At 37.5% G+C, this 25,907-nt stretch overlaps 2 protein-coding genes across 3 annotated transcripts in view; one reads left to right on the top strand and one right to left on the bottom strand.

Annotated features, from left to right (window-relative positions):
• The window catches only part of LOC101346890 (zinc finger protein 420), a 106,647-nt gene that overhangs the window by 74,057 nt on the left and 6,683 nt on the right, over positions 1-25,907 (bottom strand). The window contains exons 2-3 of one of the 2 annotated variants that reach the window (XM_023725739.1): positions 14,881-15,473; positions 13,650-14,715 (exon numbers count right to left, since the gene is read on the bottom strand). In XM_023725739.1, coding sequence (XP_023581507.1) covers positions 13,650-14,715; positions 14,881-15,396 — 1,582 coding nt within the window. In that variant the 5' untranslated portion in view covers positions 15,397-15,473. Of the gene's footprint in view, positions 1-12,727; positions 15,474-25,907 lie in introns of those variants that run through there. The other variant, XM_023725740.1, reaches the window with a different exon arrangement.
• The window catches only part of ZFP30 (ZFP30 zinc finger protein), a 221,162-nt gene that overhangs the window by 21,897 nt on the left and 173,358 nt on the right, over positions 1-25,907 (top strand). The gene's annotated exons all lie outside the window — the stretch shown is intronic.

Below are 25,907 nucleotides of genomic sequence, written 5' to 3' on the forward strand. Positions count from 1 at the left end.
TGTCCCCTGAAAGCATGGCCCCCAGACCCCTACCCCTGCTACTCTGTCCCTCAAAGTGTTTGATTGTATTCAGGAAACTTCTTAACTTTGGTTTAGTCCAGTTGTGCTGACTTCCTCTATAGTGTGTGCTGTCCGTCCCTTCACCTAAGAATTCTTATCTACTATCTAGTTAGTAAATAACCGTCCCCCTCACTCCCCACCCTCGTAACCACCAAGCCTCATATTTTAATCAAACCAGCTTTCTCCTGATTTCCTCTTATATGTAAACACTACAGTTTCTCTCCAACACAGCCAAGCACAACTGGAGCAATAAGCAATATGATAAACAGAGAAAAGATTGAAGTTGTCGAGGATTTCATTTTACTTGGATCCACAATCAGAGCCCATGGAAACAGTAGTCAAGAAATCAAAAGACATACTGCATTGGGCAAATCTGCTGCAAAAGACCTCTTTAAAGTGTGAAAAAGCAAAGATGTCACTTTAAGGACTAAAGTGCGCCTGACCCAAGCCATGATATTTTCAATCACCTCATATGCATGCAAAAGCTTGACAATAAATAAGGAAGACTGAAGAAGAGCTGATGCCTTTGAATTATGGTGTTGGCAAAGAATATTGAATATCCCATGGACTGCCAGTAGAACGAACGAATCTATCTTGGAAAAAGTACAGCCAGGTTGCTCCGTAAAAGTGAGGATGATGAGATTTCGTCTCATGTACTTTGGACATTGTTGTCAGGAGGTATCAGTCCCTGGAGAAGGACATCATGCTTGTAAAGTAGAGGGTCAATGAAAAAGAGGAAGATCCTCAAGGAGATGGATTGACACAGTGGCTGCAACAATGGGCTCAAACATAACAATTGTGAGGATGGCATCAGTGTTACATTCTATTGTATATAGAGTCGCTATGAGTTGGAAATAACTCGACGGCACCTAACAACAACAATCAAGCTTGAAACTAAAATTTCAAAAGTTCTCTAGCCCTTCATCTGTATTATCCTCTTGAAAATTTATCTTGAAACTTTATCTGTGGGCATGGTATTTATTCTTCCTTACGTTAGGCCCTCTCTAATGTCTTTGATCAAGTTTAATGTTCTCCATAAAGGTCAAGCACATTTTATTGGATTTATTCCTAGGCCCCTTATTTTATTTTGTTGTTGATACTATAAATGATGATTTTCTTAAAGTACATTTTCTTACCTTTTCTTTATGAGATATTAAAAAATGCAATAAATTTTTGTTTATTAATATTATATCCTACAACTCTGCTATTGCTTCTAATAATTCTTCTAGAGATTTAGATTCTTTTGGGTTTTCTATATCCTCTGTGAATAATGACAAGTTTTATCTTAGTAATCTTTATAACCTGCCTGTTTTCCTTCCTTTCTAACTCCTTTTCCTTCCTTCCTTTCTTCTTTGCTTCCTTCCTGTATTCCTTCCATACATCTATCTTGTTGATCTTGTTAGAACCTCAGTATAATGGTGAATAGAAGTAGTAATGTGTCCTTGTCTAATTCCTGATTTTTAAGGAAAAATAATTCTAATGTGTTACCTTGAAGTGTGGTGTTTACTGTATGTTTTTAAAGTAGATACCCTTTATCAGATTAAGGAATTTACCTTCACTTTCTGGTTTGCTGAGTTTTGTTAATTCAAACCAAGAACTGTTTTGAATTTTAATGATAACTTTTTCTGAAACTCTTGAGATGATATGGCTTTTCTTCTTTAAGCTGTTAATGTGGTGAATTTGTTAACAGATTTTTTAATGCTTAGCTATCCTTGCACTCTTGGGGTAAACCTAGCTTGGGCATGATGTGTGTGGATGTGTATATAAAAGCTGTATTTATTTTCTAAAATTTGGTTATGACCTTTGCATTTATATTCATACATAACATCAATCCCGAATTTTCCTTTCTCTTTCTATTCATATGTTATTGCCACCTTGATATTATTGGTTTTATATAATGAGGTGGTGAGCATTTGCTCTTTTTTATTCTCTGGAAGAATTTGTACACAAATGGAATTGTTTGCTTTTTGAGTATTTGGATGAATTCATTGGTAAAACAGTTTGGCCTGATGTTTCTTTGGGGAGCAAATTTTAAAGTAGTGACTCAAATTCTTTATTGTTTATTCAAATTTTCTATTTTGTAGGTTTGGTATGTTATTTTTCCAGAAAATTTTCCATAATAAGCATGGTTCTAAATTTATTAGCATGGAGTATTTCATAATCTTATATGGATTGAATTGTGTCCTCCAAAAAGCTTGTGGATCTTAGCCCCTGTACCTTTGGCTGTAATCCCATCTGGGAGTGGGTTTTCTTTGTTGTATTAATGGAACAATATTAGTGTAGAGTGTGTCTTAAGTCAGTCTTTTAGAGATATAAAAAGAGCCCACTGAGCAAGCAAGCAGAGATGGGAGAAGAGAGATGCCATGCCATGTGAAGATCACCATAATCTCAAGAAATAGAAGCTGTAAAGAAACAAGACCTTCCCCTGGAGCCAACAGAGAGAGAAAGCCTTCCCCTAGATCTGGCACCTTGAATTTAGACTTCTAGCCTCCTAAACTGTGAGAAAATAAGTTTCTGTTTGTTAAAGCCACCCACTTGTGGTATCTCTGTTATTGCAGCAGTAGATAACTAAGACAATAATATTTGTACCTTCTTTCCCCTTTTTAAAATCAATAGTCAGTGGGTTTTGTATTTCATTAGTCTCTTTTTTGTGCTTTTGGTGAAAGTTTACAGCTTAAGTTAATTTCTCATACAAAAATTTATACACATATTGTTTTGTGATATTAGTTGCCGTTAGTTGCAATCCCCACAATGTGACAGCACACTCCCTCCCCCTACCCCACCGGGTCCCTTCCTGCCTTCTCATCCTGCTTTTGGCAGGAGCTGCCCATTTGGCCTTGAACTAAGAAGCACATTCCTCACATGTATTATTTTTTGTTTTATAGTCCTGTCTATGTCTGAAGAGTGGGCTTCAAGAATGTTTTCAGTTCTGGGTTAACAGTGCGTCCAGGGGCCATAATTTCAGGGGTTTGTTAGTCTTTCAAAGAAACAGCTTTTGTCTGTGTTGATCCGTTTTTGTAGCTGTGTTTTATATTTCTTCAATTTCTACACATATCTTTATTATTTCTGTTCCTCTATTTTGATTTTTCTTTTGCTCTTTGGGAATAGACATCTCTGTCAATTATGAATCAGCTGCTATGTGTACATGTGTTTGTTTATAGACACACACACACATACACGCAATGAAGTCAGCAGGCATAGCTACTCCTGCTATAATATCCAAGCGAATCCTTTTCTTGATTCTGGATTGAGCCACCTCCTGCCTCAGATTACACTCCTGGTTATGGAACACTCTTGAGGTCTTGCCTTTTGTGGTAGTATTATACTGTTGTGATGGTGGACATTCTGAGCTGCCATTTCCCTTTAATATAACTTAATATCTTTAAACCTCGCAAGGATTCCTCAGTTTCATGGTTGGTGAGATTTTTGTCTTCTTATTTTTGAGAATGGCTATACGTATTTCAGACACACTTGCTTTCGCTTTCTTGAGCACATTAGTTTTTTTCCTCACCAGTTGTTTTCTGAACTAGTTGTTTTTCCTCTATTAATTATGTATCACATCATCATATTTGTTTCCTTCACAGCACTTCAAAAGTTATCATTAAAAAAATTATGTGTTTACTTGGAACTAAAGTAGAGGACCTGGCTTTCTCTGATAATGGAAGTGAAATAATTGGAGGTGAAACTCAAGGGTTCTTGGCAGCCATGTTTCCTGTCATGAAAAGGAAGCTAGTCTGAACTGCAGTATCTGTCTATCTGTCTATCCTTCTCCTCACCTTCATTGCCATTTTTGGCCAGATATTTCCCATTATATTTCAAACAATCCTTATAGTAAAGATTTAGCTCAGGCACTGATCCTTAGTCTAATAACTTATGGTTAGGTTTATTCAGCAGCTATACTTACCATCAACTGGGCTAATATTCTCAGAAAGGATCAATGTAATTGGTAGGTGTTTGTGACACATTTTATGGTTTCTGGAGGTAAAAGTAGAGGATGAGATAATGGGCATGAGTGTGAGAGATGGGTGGAAATCAATACTTAAATATGTTACTAGACCATTTTCTTCACAGAGTTCTCTTAGAATCTCCATCAAGCTAGAATAGACCAACTGGGCAACCGTCTTACTTAAGGGAGATCTACCTGAATGTCCTAGAATAGATAAATGCTATTCCAAATATGGTCTTCCAACTCTCTTACCAGTCCATGAGGAGGTAACGAGCATGCACCAGAAGGTAAATCAATGGCATCGTTAAGCACACATTTGATCTTTTTCTATAGTATTGCTTTCTCAATGAAGGAAACACTGCATTGATTTACATTCTGGCACAAGCTATTTATCTCCTTGTGCACTGGTAACAAGCTTACAGACTGCTGCTTTGACAATACTGTCCCGGAGATTTAGAATTTGGCATTGGAGTTAGGGATAGGTACCTCAGCTAGTTATGAAGTATTATTTTGTTTGACTTTGTTTTCTGTATTTCCTTCAGTAATGGCTGATGGAGGGAAGGATTCATGTGTTGTGCCCTGGTGAAATACAATAATACTATTAACTGCTGAACTATCAACTTCATCCTATTATTTCTTACAATTGTTTTGTGTGACTGTGTGGAGTGTGGATATTAATTATTCTGAGGATACTGAAATAGCTATGAAGACACTTAAAAGGAGCTGGGACATAAAAAGGCCAAAATACAGCTGGATACTGAAAGTTTACTATGCTTATTTTCTTTATCAAACATTTCCACATACATGATGTCACATACAGAGATATTTAGCCAACAGAGAAAAAATATGTATTTTCTTTTCACCAAGAATATGTATGAGAATTTTATATATCAGAGAACTGACTGGGCTAAACAAGAGTGCCAGAACTTAGGCTAGCAGACTTTCCCACACAGTATAAAGCAGTAGTCAGACTAGAAATGTATATGATCTCATATTAAACTATATGTATATATTTGTTTATACATGAATACAGCAATAAAAAGAAACATTAAATGATAACTTAAAAAGATCTAAAATGATGTTCATGATGTACTGTTAGGTGAAAAGTTAGGATATAGAATGTACGTAGTATGATTTTATGTCTTTTTTAAAAAAGCAAACACAAAGCCTATATATATTCTTGTATAAGTGTATTATGACAAGGGAGAAAGATGTGGTAGAATGTACACCATATATACCAGTATGTATAACTAAGGAGGATAGGATTGAAGAGAAAGGCAAATGATTATTTTTCTTCATACATCTTTGTATTGCTTTATTTCTTGCAGCAAAAATGTCAGAATATGCTAGATTATACTGTTGTAACAAATAATCTCCAGTCTCAGTGGCTTAAAACAACAAAGATTTATTTCTCACTCATACGTGACCAATAGAGGTTGACATGGAAGTGCTGCTGCTCATTAGAGCCCCTCAGGAATCTAGGCCAGCAGAGATTCCATTTTAACGTGCATCCATAATGGCTGTGGCAGGGGAAGGGAAGAGCTAGAGAGTCTTGCTGTACCAAGTAATAGCTCCTGAGCACAACCGAGTGGCAAGAATGGTCGCGTGGCCAGGCGTAACTTCACACATATTATTTTTTAGCTTGAAAAACATTAAATACAGACTTTAAACCAACGAAGTGATGAACACAGGAAAAGGCCTTCCCATATTCATTAGGTTCATATGTTTTTCTCTTGATGGTGAATTTTCTGATGTAGAATAAGCGTTGGACAGATAGCTGCCATTGAGTCAGCTCTGACTCATGGAGACCTTAAGTACAACAGATCAGTCCTGTGTAATCCTCATGCTTCCCAGCATATTCAAGTCCATTGTTGTGGCTATAGTGCCAGTCCATTTACTGAGGGCCTTCGTCGTCCTCACTGGCCCTCTACTTCACCAAGCATGATGTTCTCCAGTGTTTCTCTCTCCTGATGACATGTTCAAAGTAAGGAAGTAACAATGTTCTGTTGTGCTCCATAAGGTTCTCATTGGCTAATTTTTGGAAATAGATCACCAGGCCTTTCTTCCTAGCCTGCTTTAGTCTGGAATCTCTGCTGAAACCTGTCCACCATGGGTGACCTGGCTGGTGTTTGAAATACTGGTGGCATAGCTTCCAGCATCACAGCAACATGAAGCTACCACTTTATGACAAACTGATAGATGGGTGGTTGAGTAAGGGTTAACCATGTGTAAAAACTTCCTGTAAGTAATTATCAGTATCTATCCCCTGATCTGAGTGAATTCTCATAAGTTGCCTGTACACTGAAAATTACCTATGCTCTAATACATAGGCAATTGCATATGGGTTTTCATTCCTTCTATGAGAAGATTGTGCATAGCAGGGGAAGTGATGTTCCACCACCAGTCTGATTCTTGAGTTTCAGCACTTTGATGCTGTGGAGAAGAGATGAGCTAACACGTTTCTCATTTAGTGTTTATAGTAATTCTTTGAGAAAGGGAATATCATCCCTATTGTACAGATAAAGAATATCTGAGGCTCAAAGATGTTCCCCTGACTCTAAGAACAATCTTCAAATGAAACCCCAGAAGTCTAAAGAGAATAAAATTATTTTACTGCTATCATCCCATTTTTGTCAATGTGGTTGAATTATTTCGAGGACCACAACTGCACCACCACCAGGTGATGATGGAATGAGGGCAAAGGATTACACAATTTTTGATCTGCATTCTTTGAGATAGACAGTGAAACTGCTGTGAAAGTTTTTAATATGGCACATTTTTATAATCCAATTTTATTTAGAAATAATTCATATTCAATAAAATTCACCCTTTTAAAAGTGTGCAATTTAGTAATTTTTAGTATAGCCACAAAGTTCTGCAACCATCACCAACATCTAATTCCAGAACATTTTTATCAGCCCCCCCAATAAGCCCTGTATCATTAAAAATCACTCACAATTTCCCCCTAATCACCCCAGGCACTGGCAACCACTGATACACTTTCTGTCTCTATGAATTTGCCTGTTCTGCATATTTGTTGTACACAGAACCATGCAATATGTGACCTTTTGCAATGGACTTCCTTCACTAAGCATAATAATTTCAAAATTCATCCATGTTGTAGCATGTATCAGTACTTCTCTTATTGAAAAATATTCCATTGTATGGATATACTACATTTTGTTTATCCTTTTATTAGTTGGACATTTGGACTGTTTCCACTTTTTCTATATAAATTTTGCTGCCATGAACATGTACAAGATTTTGATGGTATGTACAAGGTTTTGTGTGGACATATTTTAATTTCTCTTGGGTATATAACTATTGCTAAGGTAATTGCTAGGTCATACGGAAATTTTATGTTTTAACTTTTTCAGGAACTGCCAAAATGTTTTCCAAAGGGACTTCACTCAAAGGAAGTTAAAAATGAAACAGTATTTTCAAAAAAACTCAAGAAGAGTAGTCTAAAGATTTTATATCCAGCCATTTTGTCCTTCAAGTACCCGCAACCAGTTGCCATTAAATTGATTCCAACTCATGGCGACCCCATCTGTGTCAGAGCAGAACTGCGCTCCAGAGGGCTTTCAATGGCTGATCTTTTGGAAGGGGATTGCAAGGCCTTTCTTTTGAGGTGCCTCTGGGTGGACTCTATATTGTTATCTGCCATTGAGTTGGTTCCAACTCACAGTGACCCAGTGTACAACGGAACGAAACACTGCCCAGTCCTGCATCATCCTTACAATCATTCTTATGTTTGAGCCTATTGTTGCAGCCACTGTGTCAATCCATCTCCTGAGGGTCTTCCCCTCTTTTGCTCTACTTTACCAAACATGATGTCCTTCTCCAAGGACTGATCCCTCCTGATAACATGTCCAAAGTATGTAAGACAAAGTCTCACCATCCTTCAAAGGAACATTCTGGCTGTACTTCTTCCAAGACAGATTTGTTCGTTCTTTTGGCAGTCTATGGTATATTCAATATTCTTCGCTAACACCACAATTCCAAGGCGTCCATTCTTCTTTGGTCTTCCTTATTCATCGTCCAGCTTTTGCACACAGATGAGACAATTGAAAACACCATGGCCTGGGTCAGGCCCACCTTAGTCTTCACGGTAACATCTTTGCTTTTTAACACTTTAAAGAGGTCTTTTGCAGCAGATTTGCCCAATGCAATGCGTCTTTTGATTTCTTCACTGCTACGTCCATGGGTGTTAATTGTGGATCCAAGTAAAATGAAATACCTGACTTCAATCTTTTCTCCATTTATCATGATGTTGCTTATTGGTCCAGTTGTGAGGATTTTTGTTTCCTTTATGTTAAAGAGTAACCCATACTGAAGACTGTAGTCTTTGATCTTCATCGGTGTTTTAAGTCCTCTTCACTTTCATCAAGCAAGGTTGTGTCATCTGTGTAACACAGGTTATTAAGGAGTCTTCCTCCAGTCCTGATGCTGCATTCTTCATGCAGTCCAGTTTCTCGGATTATTTGCTCAGCATACAGATTGAGTGAAAAAGCAAGGCACATTTAAAAAATAGAATATACCATTTATACATATTTTTTTAAAAAGCAAATGGAAAATGAGAGACTACGTTCTAAGGTATATATATGGAAAGTTTTATATGTATGTTTGAAAAAATTGTATAGATCACTTCCTGATGGTCTTGTATTATATTGTTTGGGGGGATTTAAGAGTCACAGGGTGATGCAGGCTAGGATTGGGTTTCATTAGCAGTAACTTTCCCTCAAAATCTCAATAGACTTTCAAACTATTTGCTATTGTTTAATTACATTACCAAGGATCTTGTCTCAATATTTTTAAGCCTGATGATTCCTTTTGCTTACTGGCCCCTTTGCTCTTTCATTTTTCTAGCCCTTAAATCTTCCCAGGCAATACCATACATCCCTAGTCCATTAAATATCCCATTCAATTTAATGACTACTTCATGTCTTCTCTCTTAAACCCAAAACTTTCTACTTCATATCGTCTCTGTTAAACCCCAAACCTTGGTCACTTCATAAATGATCAGAACACATCTCAAAACTTCTCCCACCTCATCTATTCACTTCCCAGTATCTGCACCTCATACTCTGCTTTCATATTATCAGGAACAGCCATTCCATAATATCTAAAGCTAATGCCTCTATTCACTAAATCCTACACCCTGTCACCTATGTAAGGTCATTGCTCCAGCAATTCTCCCTCTTATAATTTTTTCCTCTCTTCTTGATCATTCCAATCAACATACATAATTCTATTATTTCTCCTATTGCTATTCCACTAATTCCTGCCTCATGATTTTAAATAAATACAGGTTATAACTACCAAATTTATATACTCTCCACGCCATTATAGCTAGTTTATCAAACTATGAACTCAATATTGCTACTTGGAGGTCTAAAAGATCTCAAAATCACTGTCCAAAACTGAAGTCCCAATCTTCACCAGGAGCCTGCTGGAAGAGCAACTTCCTCATCTCAGTTGATGGGAACACCATCTTTCCATTTGCTCAAGACAAAAACCTGAGTCAGTTTCACTCTGGGCTCTTCTCTTACATCTGACATCTAACTCATAAGCAAATCTTGCTTGCTCCATAATATTTAACATAAATCTAGAATCTGGGCACTTCTCACCATACCCATTGCTACCATCCTGGTCTCAGCCACCATCATCTTTCATGAATTACTGCTATAGCCTCCTATTTTTTAATTTATTGTACTTTAGATAAAGGTTTACAGAATAGTTTCTCATTAAACAGTACACATATTGTTTTATGACATTGGTTAACAGCCCCATGACATGTCAACACTCTCCTTTCAAGACCTTGGGTTCCTTATTACCAGCTTTCCTGTCCCCTCCTGCCTTCTAGTCCTTGTTGTGCCCCATTAGTCTTGTTTTGTTTTATGGGCCTGTCTAATCTTTGGCTGAAGGGTGAACCTCGGGAGTGACTTCATTACTGAGCTAAAAGGGTGTCCAGGAGCCATACTCTCCGGTTTTCTCCATCTCTGTCAGGCCAGTAAGTCTGGTCTTTTTTTGTGTGTTAGAATTTTGTTCTACATTTTTCTCCAGCTCTGTCATGGACCCTCTGTTGTGATCCCTGTCAGAGCATTCAGTGTTGGTAGCCAGACACCATCTAGTTGTACTGAATTCAGTCTGGTGGATATAGCCTTCTACGGTTACCACTTACGGTTTTCTTTTTTTTTACAACATAAAAACCACAAAACATAAGTCAGATCAAGTTCTCTGCCCAGAACTCTCCAATGGCTATCTATTCCCATCACAATAAAATCTAAACTGCTTGCAATGGTCTACAATGGCTTGCAAGATCTGGCCCTCTGTTCTCTCTCTCACCTCCTCTCCTGTCACTGCCTTGCAGAGTTCCAATCACAAGAGTAAGTCAAAAATATTGTTACAAAATCATAGAAACATTAAACAAAAATATAAAAATGTGAAGCTATTGTTTCTTGACATATCCTTCATTTAGGTCTATGCACTTCTGAAAGCTGTGTCTCCATCTAACCCTTCCCCAAAGAATTCTGCACTCCTCGATTTACACCATGTCAAACGGCAGTTTCGGCATCCTCGAGGGACTAAAATAGTGTTCCTTTTAAATGTTGAGTTTTGGGAACAAAAAAGTCTGAAGGGCAAGATCAGGGCCGTAGGTTGGATGGGGTAAGGATTCCCAACAAAATTCTCATAGCCCTTGCTACCCTTGAAGAATGAGCAGATGCATTGTCGTGATGGAGAAAAATTCCTCGGCACTGCTTTCCTGGCCTTTTTCTCACCAATGCAGTTTTCAATTTTCTTAAAACTTCTTCATAATAAGCCTCCATGATCATCCTGTATCCTTGTCCCTATCAAGATTACCCTTTTGGAATCCCAAAACAGTCACCTTAACCTTTCGAGCAGTCTTCCCTCTACTGGCTCATCTTTGAGGTCCTCCCAACCTTCCTTAAAATGCTTGATCCATCTACAAACTGTTGTTTTATGTGGGGCAGCATTCCCATAAACGTGTTGTAAAGCTTCAATGATTTGGAAAGATGTCTACTTGAGTTTGTTAAAAACTTGATACTAGTCTTGACCTCAAAATTTTTTTTTCCATGTCACAAAAAGTATCGGCACTCTGAGACTAAGACAAGTTTATGACTGAGAGACCTTGTGTGCAGCCATCCACTGACTGCAGACATGTTTAAACATGTTTTGTTTGGAATAAACCTGTGCATGTATGAACTGGAACCCTAGTAGCAATACTTTTTCACTTACACTCATAGCTTCCCTAATGTTCCTCAAATATACCAGGGTATTCCCATCATAAAGCCTTTGATTTTCTTCCTGACTGGAATGTTCCTTTAGATAACCACTAAGTCACTCCTTCAAATCTATGCTCAAATTTTTTCTTCTCAATGATGTGTACCCTGACCATTCTATTAGCAAGATAAACTGTCATGTCCCTCCCAATTCCTCTTGAATGACTTTTTTTTGCTAATACTATCATGTTCTAACATACTCTACAATTTACTTACTATTATTCTATCTCCTCCTGCTAGAATCGCTCATGGACATATTCCAAACACCTAGGATAGTGCCTGGAATACAGCAAGCATTCAATAAATATGGCTAATTTGGGAACAGACTTGAATGGGGAAAGTATATTTAATAATCTTTGCTAGCAGACTCACTGCCTTTGTGCAGATGGGCAGTGGTCTCATTTCTTATTCAGGCTGCCACTTTAAATCACTATAAATAGCTTCAGTTAACGGGAAGAGAATTAGTTTGGCCTTTTGAACCCTACAAGGTTCAAAATTATTAAATTTACAGTCAACCTGGATTGCACATGTGGTGGCAGAGATAGCATCTGTTAACCAAGTGATAGCTTTCAATCTCAGCTAGTCACCTAGCTAGCTCTACATTTATCTATTTCATACGACATTTCTGAAAGCAGCAAGACACACCCAACACACATCAACATTCTGAACCACCCGTCATTTCCCCTATTACACCCTCAGCTTGACACAAGGTCTGACTTGTAAGACAGAACGGGAGGCAGCCTGACCAACTGTCCTGCCTCTAAAAACAAGTATCTTTAGTTTTCTAGCCTTATTCCCCATGGCCCTAAGCCAATGCCTCATTTGAAATTTCTTTCACCCACAGCACCCCACTTCCAGCTACAAAAACTTTTTAACCAGCTACAAAATTTTACATCCTTAAGAATTTCATTTTAATGTCAATAAGTGAGAACTATGACAACATCAACAAATAAGAAGTTTATTTTAATTTTATATAAAGACACAAAAGATAGGCAGATCAGAGTTGGAATGTCTGTTCCACAAAATCAGCAGGGTTGCTGACTCTGTATTTCTGCTCCACCATCCTTAACAACCAACATACATTCTTGAAGCCCTCATAAGACTGCTGGATCTCTAGCTTAGATGTCCACTTTGCAGACGGGGGGAAGAAACAGAAGGGCAGAGAGGAAAAGAGATTTCTTAAATATGCTACTGATACAAATACCACTTCTACCTTGTTGACCTGCCAGGGAGGCTGAGACAAATTTCTCAGCTAAGAATTGTTACTAAAGAAGAAAAAATAGATATTAGGTAGGGAAATGGTGGTCTCTAAAACAGGCTTTCATTATTTTTCATTTTGAAATCGTTTGCAATTTCAGTTTTATTTTCAGATTAATTCAAAAGCTATACATTCAAGTTTTTAAAATTTCCTAGTGGAAAGGTTTATTTTGGCTTTCAGGTTTTTTTTTTTTCCATTTCTAAATACTATTCTTGAACTGTGGCTAGAGATGATGGAAAATATTATTTTGACTTTGTTATAAATCACTTCACACCTCTCCCAAATTCTCTAAGAGCTGTGGTAACAATCCACTGACTAAATCCACAGGGTTTCTTTGCAGTATGGTTTTCCGCTTATAATATATTGGATGCGATGTGAATAAAAGCTTTCTCACATTCATTACAGCATACAGTTCCTTCCCCTCCACAATCTGGTATAAGTGTTAATGAAAGATTTCTTAATATTCATTACACTCATAGTGTCCCCGTCTCATGAAAATTCTCTAAAATAACACTAATGATACCTAACATTTGTGGTATACTACGTTTAAGGCACTGTTCTAAGAGCTTTGCGTGTAATAACTCATTTAATCTAATAAACGTAAGAGAGGTATTAGTCTTAGGACTATCTTACAAATGATTAAACCAAAGCAGAGGTTAATTATTCATGATGTCGCAGAGGAAATCAACTAGTAGAACCAGGATGATGTTGAAAAAGACGTATAGTATAGCTAAAGGCTTTCCTACATTTACTACATTACCAGAATCATTATTATAATTTTCTAAAGTTTAATAGATTTTCTGTAATGATAGGTTTTTCTACATGAATTACATTAACATTATCCTTCCTCCATATAAAATCTCTGATGCTGAGCTATATGAAGCAAATGTACTCTCATATTCACATTTGTAAGAATTATTTAATAATAATGGGTGAGTGACCAGAGGAGGTTCTCTACATTAACCACAAACAATTTATATATAAACTTGTGAGCCGTGATTAAAGTTCATCTCATATTCCTTATATTCATAAGATTTGTCACTAATATGAATTCTCTGATGTTGGGTTAGTTGTGAGCCACGAGTAAAAGCTTTCCCACATTCTTTGCATTGATATAGTTTCTCACCAGTATGAATTCTCTGATGACGAGAAAGATGTGAGCTCTGAGTAAAGGCCTTTCTACATTCTTTGCATTCATAGGGCTTCTCACCAGTATGAATTCTCTGATGTAGAGTAAGTTGAGAGCCATGAGTAAAGGCCTTCCCACACTCTTTGCATTCATAGGGTTTTTCTCCAGTGTGAATGCGCTGATGTTGAGTAAGTTGTGAGCTACGAATAAAGGCCTTCCCACATTCCTTACACTGATATGGTTTCTCACCAGTATGGATTCTCTGATGTTGTATAAGCAGTAAGCCACGAGCAAAGGCCTTCCCACATTCATTACATACATAAGGTTTCTCACCCGTATGAAGTCTCTGATGTTGAGAAAGATGTGAACTCTGAGTAAAGGCCATTCTACATTCTTTACATTCATAGGGCTTCTCACCAGTATGAATTCTCTGATGTTGAGTAAGCTGTGAGCCACGAATAAAAGACTTCCCACATTCCTTACATTCATACGGTTTCTCACCAGTATGGATTCTCTCATGTTGAGTAAGTTCTGAACCACGACTAAAGGTCTTTCCACATTCTTTACATTCATAGGGTTTCTCACCAGTATGAATCCTCTGATGTCGAGTAAGAAGTGAACCACGATTAAAGGCCTTTCCACATTCCTTACATTGATAAGGTTTCTCACCTGTATGAATTCTCTGATGTTGAGTAAGTTGTGAGCCATGACTAAAGGTTTTTCCACATTCCTTACATTCATAGGGCTTCTCATTGGTATGAATTCTCAGGTGTTGAGTAAGTTGTGAACCACGGATAAAGGCCTTCCCACATTCTTCACATTTATAGGGCTTTTCACCAGTATGAATCCTCTGATGTTGCATAAGTAATGAACCTCGAATAAAGGCCTTTCCACACTCATTACATTCATATGGTTTTTCCCCATTATGAATTTTCTGATGTTGAGAAAGCTGTGAGCCACAAATAAAAGCTTTCCCACATTCCTTGCATTCATAGGGTTTCTCACCAGTATGAATTCTCTTATGTAGAATAAGTTGTGAGAGCTGAGTAAAGACCTTTCTACATTCTTTACATTCATAGAGTTTTTCACCAGTATGAAGTCTCTGGTGCAGAGTAAGTTGTGAGTTCTGAGTAAAGGCCTTCCCACATTCTTTACATTCATAAGGTTTCTCACCAGTATGGACTTTTTGATGTCTGGTGAGTTGTGAGCTACGAATAAAGGCTTTCCCACATTCTTCACATTTATATGGTTTTTCACCAGTATGAATTCTATGATGTAAAATAAGTTGTGAGCTCTGAGTAAAGGCCTTCCCACATTCCTTGCATGCATAGGGTTTCTCACCAGTATGAAGTCTCTGATGAAGACTGAGCTGTGAATCACGACTAAAGGCCTTCCCACATTGCTTACATTCATAGGGTTTTTCACCAGTATGAATACTCTGATGTTGAGTAAGATGTGAAGCTCGTCTAAAGGCCTTCCCACATTCCTTACATTTATAGGGTTTCTCAGTAGAATGACATCTTGGATGTTGAGATAAGTAAGTATGTTGGTTGAAAATGGACATTTTTTCGTACGTGATCATGCCTTCCTTGAAATATTCCTCTTGGTTTTCTTGTTGCCTCTCCAATGTGCTTTTAACTTCCAAATAATCTCTGGAACTGGACTCCTCAAGATCACAGCTTTCAAGCCTGTCAGTCATTTCCCATTGGGATAATTCTGTTTCACAAATGTCCTTTTTTGGAGGTAAGTCCTTACTTGCAGACCTTGATGAGAAGTCTGAAAGATAAGAGAAAATCAAACTTTCGTCATTTCAGTTGAAACAGAACTTGTAGAGTAGAAAATAGAGATAACAGGAAAATAATACCCATAATATATAAATGATTTACATCAGTGTTTTTCAAATATTGTTTAATATGTCCCATATTACTAACTTTTCACATTACAACCCACAGCACAGATATAGTTTCATAAAATACCAACCCTGTTTTCAATTCTATACTTATTCTAGTCTATTTTTCTCTCTTTTACATACAAAGACAGTCAAACCTAGTCAATTGATTTCATGGTCTAGTAGTGTGTTGCTACCTAGAGTTTGAAAAACATAATGATCTCATATATTAACATGTAAAAAGGGCACACGAGAGATCAGAGAATCGTGAAAGTTCATCTGAGAAGTTAAGGGAAGAGATCAAGAAAACTTAAAAGTCAGTGGTTCTCACATTTTGGTGGGGATTAAAATCACCTGGGGAGCTTGTTAAAATTAAAGATTCCCAGATACCACCCCAGACTAACAGTATGTTAATCTAGTGATGATTCAGGAAAAGATCATGGATATCTCTAGTCTTAATACATTCTACCAACCAATTCTGATTCAGCTATAGAGCAAGATTTGCTATCTCTACTTAAAACTTCTAGTTTCCAGATTACACTTAGAATAAAATCCAAATTATTTTCCATGACTTTGACAAAGTGCTCCATCATCTATCTGGTCCCTGCTTATGTATAATTTCCCCCATGGGCCATTTCTTGGCTTTGTTCACTATTTGCAAAACACACTAGCTTCCTTTCAGCTCTGAAAAAGTCACAATGACTTTTCCAACTTAAGGCCAGCCAGAGGCTGTTTCGTATCTTTGGACTGCACTGTATGAGACTCTATGCAAACTGGCTATTTCTCATCCTTCAGGTAATTTAAAAGTCAGTTCCTGGAATATGAAACATCCACTTCTGAAAACAAAAGACTATACAATTTATACCAACTTCCCTGATAAGAACAATTGCAAATGATGGATGAAATAAAAAAAGCACTTGACTGAGGGCACTGGAAAGTTAATATTGCAAAAAAGAGTGGGTGGGTACAAAAGTTGAAAAATATAAAAACTCAGGGAGATGAGCCCAGCATTTAGGGCCATGTTTAACTTTAGGGAAGTCTTTCAATTCTACAAAAAGCAATCGAGAGGTGAAGGAACTAAGCAGCATTTTGGACTGTTTCATAGGGCTGAGTAACAATAAATGGAGAACAAGTCCCAACATAAAGTCTCCATACTTTGAGTTGTGAACACTAAGTGCTACAGTGAGAAGTAAGGGAGAAACAGTAGACCAGCCTGGGCAAGGTCTAAAGCTCATATTTGAACCATCTCAAACCCATAAATTTCTATTAAGGCTATTCCAGACTGCTTGCCATAGCAAACTTACATCTTCATTAGAGATGTGTAACATCATCCAAGCCCTGAAATTATTTTTGTAATTTTTCTTTACGGTGTCTAGCATTCAATAAAAACCAGGTAAATGAAGGTACAAGACAACTTAAGTGAAAAAAAAGAAAAAGACTTATAAGGGCTCAAGCCATGTATCCACCACCACAGGAATGATACAGAACAGTTTTATAACTCCTAAAATACTCTGGTACTACTGTTTGTATTCAATCCCTCCTTCCACACTAGGGTAGACCCTTGGAATCTGTAGTTTCTTTATCATTTCCTTACAGATGGAAACAAAAGAACATCCACACTAAATCTAAGATAAAAATAGAAAAAGTGATCATATATACCTCTTGTTATAGATTGAATTGCACCTCCTCTCCCCAAAAAAGATACACTGAAGTCTTAACTCCTGTACCTATAAATATGACCGTTTTTGAAATAGGGTATTTAAAGATATGATCAGTTAGGTTAAATGAGGCCATAGTAGAGTAGGGTGGGTCCTAATCTATACGACTGCTGTCCTTATAGAAGAAGAGAAGATACACAGAGACAGGGAAACAGAGGAAAGATGCCACATGATGCTGCAGCTGCCAGAGAGGGACTGTTGGAAGTCACCAGAAGCTAGGAGTGACATGGAACAGTTTCTCTCTCAGAGCTCTCAGAAGGAATCAGCACAGCCAATACTCTGATTTGGATTTCTGTCCTCCAGAACTGTGAGACAATAAAGCCACCTACTTTGTGGTATTTTGTTATGGCAGCCCTATGAAACTAATACAACTCTCCAATTGCCTTGCCTCTTGCAAAATGCTTCGTAGGTACTAGCCATGGTTATCTTCTTTAGCTCTTCCTACCCATTTAACCAAGATATTATGTTGTTTTTGTTTACTTATCCTTATTTCATTGTTTTGTTCCTTCACGTTCTGCCTCACATCCCTTCTTTGCCCTTCTATCCAGGGTCAACTCTATTTGTTCATTCCAGAAGGATATCTTTATCATTTCCCAGGCACTGCAACAGGTATAAAACATAATGAAACATTTCTGTAATCCTACAGAATGCTGGAGACGTTGGAGAAAAAAGGCAATTATCTAATATAAGGGAAGGAGTCTGGAGTGACAAAGTGCCACGAATTCTAAAAAAAAAAAAAAAAGGTGCTAACATACCTCTAATGGTCCCATCACATTCAGAGCAAAGGAGAAGAAAACCAAAGACACAAGGAATATATAAGTCCAAAGGACTAATGGACCACATGAACCACAGCCTCCACCAGCCTTAGCCCAGAAGAACTATATAGTGCCTGGCTACCACCACTGACTACTCCGAAAGGGATCACAATAGGGGGTCCTGGAAAGAGCAGGAGAAAAATGTAGAAAATTCAAATTCACAAAAAAAGACCAGACCTACTGGTCTGACAGAGACTGGAGAAACCCCTGAGACTATGACCCCTGGACATCCTGCTAACTCAGAACTGAAGCCACTTCTGAAGTCCACCTTTCAGCCAGAGATTAGACAGGCCTATAAAACAAACAATAACACACATAAGGAACATGCTTGTTAGTTCAGTCAAGTATGAGACCAAATGGGTAACACCTGCCAAAAAGCAAAGATGGGAAGGCAGGAAGGGACAGGGAAACTGGACGAATGGACATGGAGAAGCCAGGGTGCAAAGGGAAAGGGGGAGAGTGCTGACACATTGTGGGGACTGCAACTAATGTCACCAATTTGTGTATAAAATTTTTTAATGAAAAAAACTGTGCACTGTAAATTTTTACCTAAAACACAAAATTTTAAAAAATTAAATAAAAAAATATGCTAGGTATAGCCTTGTTTGATATAAAGAATATAACTGATGGCAATGCAAATCAACAAACGGAACGTGAAAAGTCTCATACACTGCTGCTGGGAATGCAAAGTGACATAACCACTGTGAAAAATAATTTGGTATTTAATTAAAAATACACTTAGCACATGATCCAGCAACCATACTCCTAGGTATTTACACTTATGTTCAGACAAAAATCTGCACAACAAAATTTATAGTAGCTTTATTCATAATTGCCCCAAACTGAAACTGAGATACCCTTCTATGGGTGAATCAATTAACAAAGTTTGGTACATCCATACAATGGATTACTACTCAGCAATAAATGGGAACAGATTATTGATTTCTGCAACAACATGGGTAAATCTTAAATGTATTTTGCTAAATGAAAAAATCCAGATCTGAAAGATTACTTGTCTTGATTCCATTCATATGACATTCTGGAAAAGGCAAAATTATAGGGATGGAAAATAGGTCAGTAGTTTCCATAGATAGAGGATGGGGGTGGGGATGATAAAGTGACAGCATGTGGGAATTTGGAGGGTTAAAGAACTTTGTTAAAGAACTGTGTTGTTTTATAACTTTGGCAATGAATATACTTGTTACGTACAAGGTGCATCAGACTTCCTGAAAAATACCAAGAAAAGCTGGATAATCTATGACAAACATCCTTTTAAAAGTATGGCCAAACTTAAAAGAGAGTAAAGCATACCCATAGGGGCCATGATGAAGTGGGAACCAGAAACTAGACAGGTGAACACTCTCTCAAGTCACAGCTACCATTGGACATTTATTGACTTCAATTGCCTAAATGGTCCAACAAAATTCAGGAGACAAGGCCCTGGGGCCACAAAAGATTAGGGATTGGTAATGAACCTCTTCTCAAAATTGGAACTATCATATGCTTACAGAGAGAGGAAAAAAAATCCATCAAGCCTTAATGGAAAATGACAAGAAATGTCTCGATCTTGGCATTTTAAGAAATTTGACTTACTCTGAGATGGGGAGTCACTGGACAGTTGTAACAAGCAGCATGACAAGATCTGACTTTGTTTTAAAATGAATTATTCTGATTGTTTTGTTAAACAATAGATAGTAGGGAAAGCATCTTAGGGAGGTAATTACAGAAGTTAGGAGGCTATAGCAATAATCCACCTGGTTCAGACTAGATGATTGTGAAGATAGGGGTGGAGGAGGTGAGATGTCATTGATTCTGGATATACTTTGAAGGTATACTGAAGAGGATTTGCTGATAGATTGTACATATAGTATGCGAGAAAGAGGGAAAACAGTATGACTCCACATGTTTTGCCTGAGCACCTGGAAGAAAAGAACTGCCACTTACTGAGAAGAACACTGTGGTAGGAGCAGGTTTGGAAGAAAATAGCAAGAGTTTGGTTTTGAACTTTTGGATGTCCTAGTGAAGACGATGAGAAGGCAGGTATATGTACAAATGTGGGATTCAGGGGAGATATTTGGATTAGAGATATAAATTTGAGAGTCATCACCAAACAGATATTTAAAGCTATAGGATTTAATGAGATCACCCCAGGAATGTCTTGAATAGTGAAAAGGAAAGGGAAAAAGGAAGTTTGAAGATTGAGCCCTGGGGCACTTCAACATTTAGAGGTAGGGTAGATGAGAAGGAACCAGCAAAGGAATCTAAGAAAGAGCAGCCAGTGAGAAAGGAGAAAAATTAGGAAAGCGTCGAGTCCCAGAAGCCAAGTGAAGAAAATATTTTGAGGAATGATCAACTGTGTCAAGTCCTAAGATATGACGTAAAATAAACTTAATAAAAGTTTTAACAATATGAGGTCATGGTAATCTTCCTAAGAACAATTTTGGTGAAGAACATCAAGTCCTGATTGAAGCAGATACAAGAGAAAATTTGGGGAAAGAGCTAGTGGGAGAGAGAGCATGGAAAATTATTTTGATGAGTTTTGTTGTAAGAAGTAGCAGAGAAGTGGAACAATATCTAGAGGAGAATATGAGTGTCAAGTGATTTTGTTTTTGTTTTTCCATTTAAGATGGGAGAAATTACAGCATGTTCATGTGCTCATGAGAATGATTATAACAGAAATGGAGAAGTTGATGTTTCAGGAGACAAAGACACCAACTCATCCAACAGTGTCCTTAAACAGATGAGAAGAGATGGCATTTAGAACACAAGTATAGGTACTGGCCTTACACACAGGCACAGAAAGTTCATCCACCATAACAGGAAAAGAGGAAGACTATGAGGATAGATGCAGATAGGTAGATTGAGGAGGAAGTAGGAACTTGTAGAAGTTCTCAGTGAAATCAGCTTCAATTTTTCAGTGAAATCAGCTGAGGGCAGTCAGCTGAGTCAGCAGAGAAGGATTATAATATTCACGACCAATATGCAACTAACAGCTTTTAAGCAAATAAAAAATGATAGATATACAAAGAGATACTGATAAATCCATGGTCATAGAAGACAGTAACATAAACGGACAAGAAATAAAGACAAAGAAAACTAGAACATAATTAAGATAGGCAGACAGATAAATTGGTATCATAACTTATTATCAATTGGCATGAAGTTAGAAATTACAAAAAAAAACAGAAAAACATATAATTCTAAAGTAATATACTGCTATATGTTATAGCAAGAAATAATAAAACTTAAGAACCATTTAGAACTAAATACTAAGAATAACTGTGTGTGAAATCACACGAGATTCAGCTAAAGTTGTAGCCAGAGAAAACTTACAGCTTGAAATGCATTTATTAGAAAACAAAAAATACTGAAAGACAGAGGAATTAAGATTTCAACTCAAGAAGGGAAGAAAAATAGAAGAGCAAAACAAAACAAAATTAAACTAGATAAAAATCAGAAAAATAATAAACTAGAATTCAGAAAGAAAAGAAACGGTTAGTAAAACTGAAAGACATTTTTCCAAAACTACCAATAAATGATACAAAAATTTGACTACAAGGGGGAAAAAAAAGATTGGGTGAAAATCCAAAACACTGGAATGGAAAAGGAAAAAAAGAGTATAAACACAAAGGAATGAAAAAGTATTTATGAGAAAAAATATATAGAAAACCCATAACAATAAATTAGAAAAACTAGAGGAAATGGATGAAAATAACCAGAAATGACAAATGAAGCTATAGAAGATCTGGATATACAACAATGATCACATAAATATTCAAATTTTAGTTCAAAATCTATGTTTCCAAAAGGCATTATATATCCTAATGACTGATGGTATTACTGGTTAACATATTCCAACCCATTAAAAATACGTAATTCCAGTCATACGTAACTGTTGTCAACATATAAAAATATAGAAAATTAAATCAAATAACAAAATTGGACAAAGAACTCAGGAAAAGTAAGCCAATCTTATGAACAAGCATAGGTAAAATTTAAAAAGAAAATATTCTTGATGTTGTTAAGTACCGTCCAGTCGATTCCGACTCATAGTGACCCTATGTACGACAGAACAAAACACTGCCCGGTCCTGCACCATCCTCACAATCAGTGTTATGCTTGAGCCCATTGTTGCAGTCACCGTGTCAATCCATCTCATTGAGGGTCCTCCTCTTTTGCACTGACTCTCTACTTTACCAACCATGATGTCTTTCTCCAGGGACTGATTGGTCCTGATAACATGTCCAAAGTATGTGACACGTCGTCTCTCCATTCTTGCTTCTAAGGAGCATTCTGGCTGTACTTGCAAGACAGATTTGTTCGTTCTTTTGGAAGTCCATGGTATATTGAATATTTTCCGCCAATACCATAATTCAAAGGTGCCAATTCTTCTTCGGTCTTCCTTATTCATTGTCCAGCTTTAGTATGCATACGAGGCGATTGAAAACACCACGGCTTGGGTCAGGCCCACCTTAGTCTTCAAGGTGACATCTTTGCTTTTTAACACTTTAAAGAGGTCTTTTGCAGCAGGTTTGCCCAATACAATGCGTTGTTTGATTTCTTGACTGCTGCTTCCATGGATGTTAATTGTGGATCCAAGTAAAATGAAATCCTTGATAATTTCGATCTTTTCTCCATTTATCATGATGTTGCTTACTGGTCCAGTTGTGAGGATTTTTGTTTTCTTTATGTTGAGGTTTAATCCATACTGAAGGCTGTAGTCTTTGATCTTCATCAGTAAGTGCTTCAAGTCCTCTTCACTTTCAGCAAGTAAGCTTGTGTCATCTGCACAACACAGGTTGTTAATGAGTCTTCCTCCAGTCCTCATGCCGCGTTCTTCATGCAGTCGTTTCTCGGATTATTTGCTGAGCATACAGATTGAGTAAGTATGATGAAAGGATATAACCCTGACACACACCTTTCCTGACTTTAAACCAGGCAGTATCCCCTTGTTCTGTTCAAATGACGACCTCTTGATCGAAGTACAGGCTCCTCATGAGTACAACTAAGTGTTCTGGAATTCCCATTCTTCTCAACGTTATCTATGATTTGTTATGATCCACACAGTCGAATGCCTCTGCATAGTCAATAAAACAAAGGTAAACATCTTTGTGGTATTCTCTGCTTTCCATCATGATCCATCTGACACCAGCAATGATATCCCTGGTTCCACGTCCTCTTCTGAATTTGGCTTGAATATCTGGCAGTTCCCTGTTGATGCACTGCTGCAGGCACTTTTGAAATATCTTCAGCAAAATTTTACTTGCATGTGATATTAATGATATTGTTCGATAATTTCTGCATTCAGCTGGATCACCTTTCTTTGGAATAGGCGTAAATATGGATCTCTTCCAGTTGGTTGGCCAGGTAGCTGTCTTCCAAATTTCTTGGCAAAAATGAGTGAGCAATTCCAGCCCTGCATCCATTTGTTGAAACATCTCAATTGTATTCTGTCAATTCCTGAAGACTTGTTTTTCATCAATGCCTACAGTGCAGCTTGGACCTCTTCTTCAGTACCACTGATTCCTGATCATATGCTACCTCCTGAAATGACAGAATGTCAACCAATTCTTTTTGGTATAGTGAATCTGTGTATTCCTTCCATCTTCTTTTCATGCTTCCTGCTTGGTTTAATATTTTCTCTGCAGAATCCTTCAATATTGGAACTCGAGGCTTGAATTTTTTCTTCAGTTCTTGCAACCTGAGAAATGCTGAGCACATTCTTCCCTTTTGGTTTTCTAACTCCAGGTCTTTGCACATGTCATTATAATACTTTACTTTGTCTTCTTGAGCTTCCCTTTGAAATTTTCTGTACACCTCTTTTGCATCATTTCTTCTATTTCCTTTAGCTACTCTACGTTCAAGAGCAACTTTCAGAGTCTCTTCTGACATCCACTTTGGTCTTTTCTCTCTTTCCTGTCTTTTTAATGACCTCTTGCTTTCATCATGTATGATATTCTTGATGTCACTCCACAACTTGTGTGGTCTTCAATCATTAGTGTTCAGTTCATCAAATCTATTCTTGAGATGGTCTCTAAATTCAGGTGGGATATACTCAAGGTTGTACTTTGGCTCTTGTGGACTTGTTCTGATTTTCTTCGGCTTCAACTTGAACTTGCAGATGAGCAATTGATGGTCTGCTCCACAGGCAGCCCCTGGCCTTTTTCTGATGTTGATACTAAGCTTTTCCATGTCTCTTTGCACAGATGTGGTCGATTTGATTCCTGTGTATCCCATCTGTCGAGGTCCACGTGTATAGTTGCTGTTTATGTTGTTGAAAAAAGGTATTTGCAATGAAGAAGTTGTTGGTCTTCCAAAATTCTATCACGCGATCTCTGGCATCATTTCTATCACCAAGGCATTATTTTCCAACTAGCGATCCTTCTTCGTTTCCAACTTTCGCATTTCAATCACCAGTAATTATCAATGCATCCTAATTGCATTTTCGATCAATTTCTGACTGCAGAATTTGGTAAAAATCTTCCATTTCTCCATCTTTGGCCTTAGTGGTTGGTGTGTAAATTTGAATAATAGTCATATTAACTGGTTTTCCCTGTAGGCAGATGGATTTTACCCTATCACTGACAGCGTTGTACTTCAGGATGGATCTTAAAAAGTTCTCTTTGATGATGAATGCAATGCCATTCCTCTTGAAGTTGTCATTCCCAGCACAGTAGATCGTATGATTAGATTGTTTGATTCAAAATGGCCAATACCAGTCCATTTCAGCTCACTAAAGCCTATGATATCGATCTTTGTGCATTTCATTTCTGACGATTTCCAATTTTCCTTGATTCATACTTCGTACATTCCATGTTCTGATTATTAATGCATGTTTGCAGCTGTTTCTTCTCATTTTGAGTTGTACCACATCGGCAAATGTAGGTCCCGAAAGCTTGACTCCATCCATATTATTAAAGTCAACTCTACTTTGAGGAGGAAGCTCTTCCACAGTTGTCTTTTGAGTGCCTTCCAACCTGAGGCCCTCATCTTCTGGCACTATATCAGACAATGTTCTGCTACTATTCATAAGGTTTTCACTGGCTAATTCTTTTCAGAAGTAGAACCACCAGGTCCTCCTTCCTAGTCTGTCTTAGTATTTAAGGACTGACACATCATGATCAAAAAAAATCTATCCCACTAATGGTGGATTAGTTAAATATCAGAAAATATATTTACCACAAGAACGTAAATTATAAAAAATATAAGGGTTTTTTCAAGAAATGTAAGAAAAATTAATATCTTTCAAAGACAATTATTATAAACTATCTAAGACCAGAAAGGTTCTTCCTTTAGCCTAATTAAAGCTATCTATCAGAAACTGATAGAAACAACAGATTTAACAGTTAAACTTCAGAAGCCCTCCCAGTGAAATTGGAAGGAAAAGGATACCAACTGTAAAATGGTGGTACTAGCAGTAGCATCAAAACCTGTCTAACTTCAGGAAGGATAATGACCAGAATCAGTCCAAAGCTGATTTCCATGAGGTGTAGGTCAGACATACCTCCACTCTCCAACCTTTTTTACCAATTCTGACAGCAGCCATCTCCTTCTACAGTACTCTCTACTTCCCTGCTGGGTTCGACAGTCTGTTGGCAATGGCCACACAGAACTCACATACCATACTTACATTTAAGTGCTTTATTATGGAAATAACAGGGTACAACTGGGGATCAGGAACAACAGGCTACAACTCAGGGTCAGAATCAGGAAGCATGTCGGCAAAGTATCCCTTCTTCAGTTGCAGGACAGCTCCCTTAGATCTTCTTGGTCATGCAGGCCTCTCAGC

Source organism: Trichechus manatus, unplaced genomic scaffold (genome assembly GCF_000243295.1).
Source record: "Trichechus manatus latirostris isolate Lorelei unplaced genomic scaffold, TriManLat1.0 scaffold00386, whole genome shotgun sequence".
Taxonomy (NCBI): domain Eukaryota; kingdom Metazoa; phylum Chordata; class Mammalia; order Sirenia; family Trichechidae; genus Trichechus; species Trichechus manatus.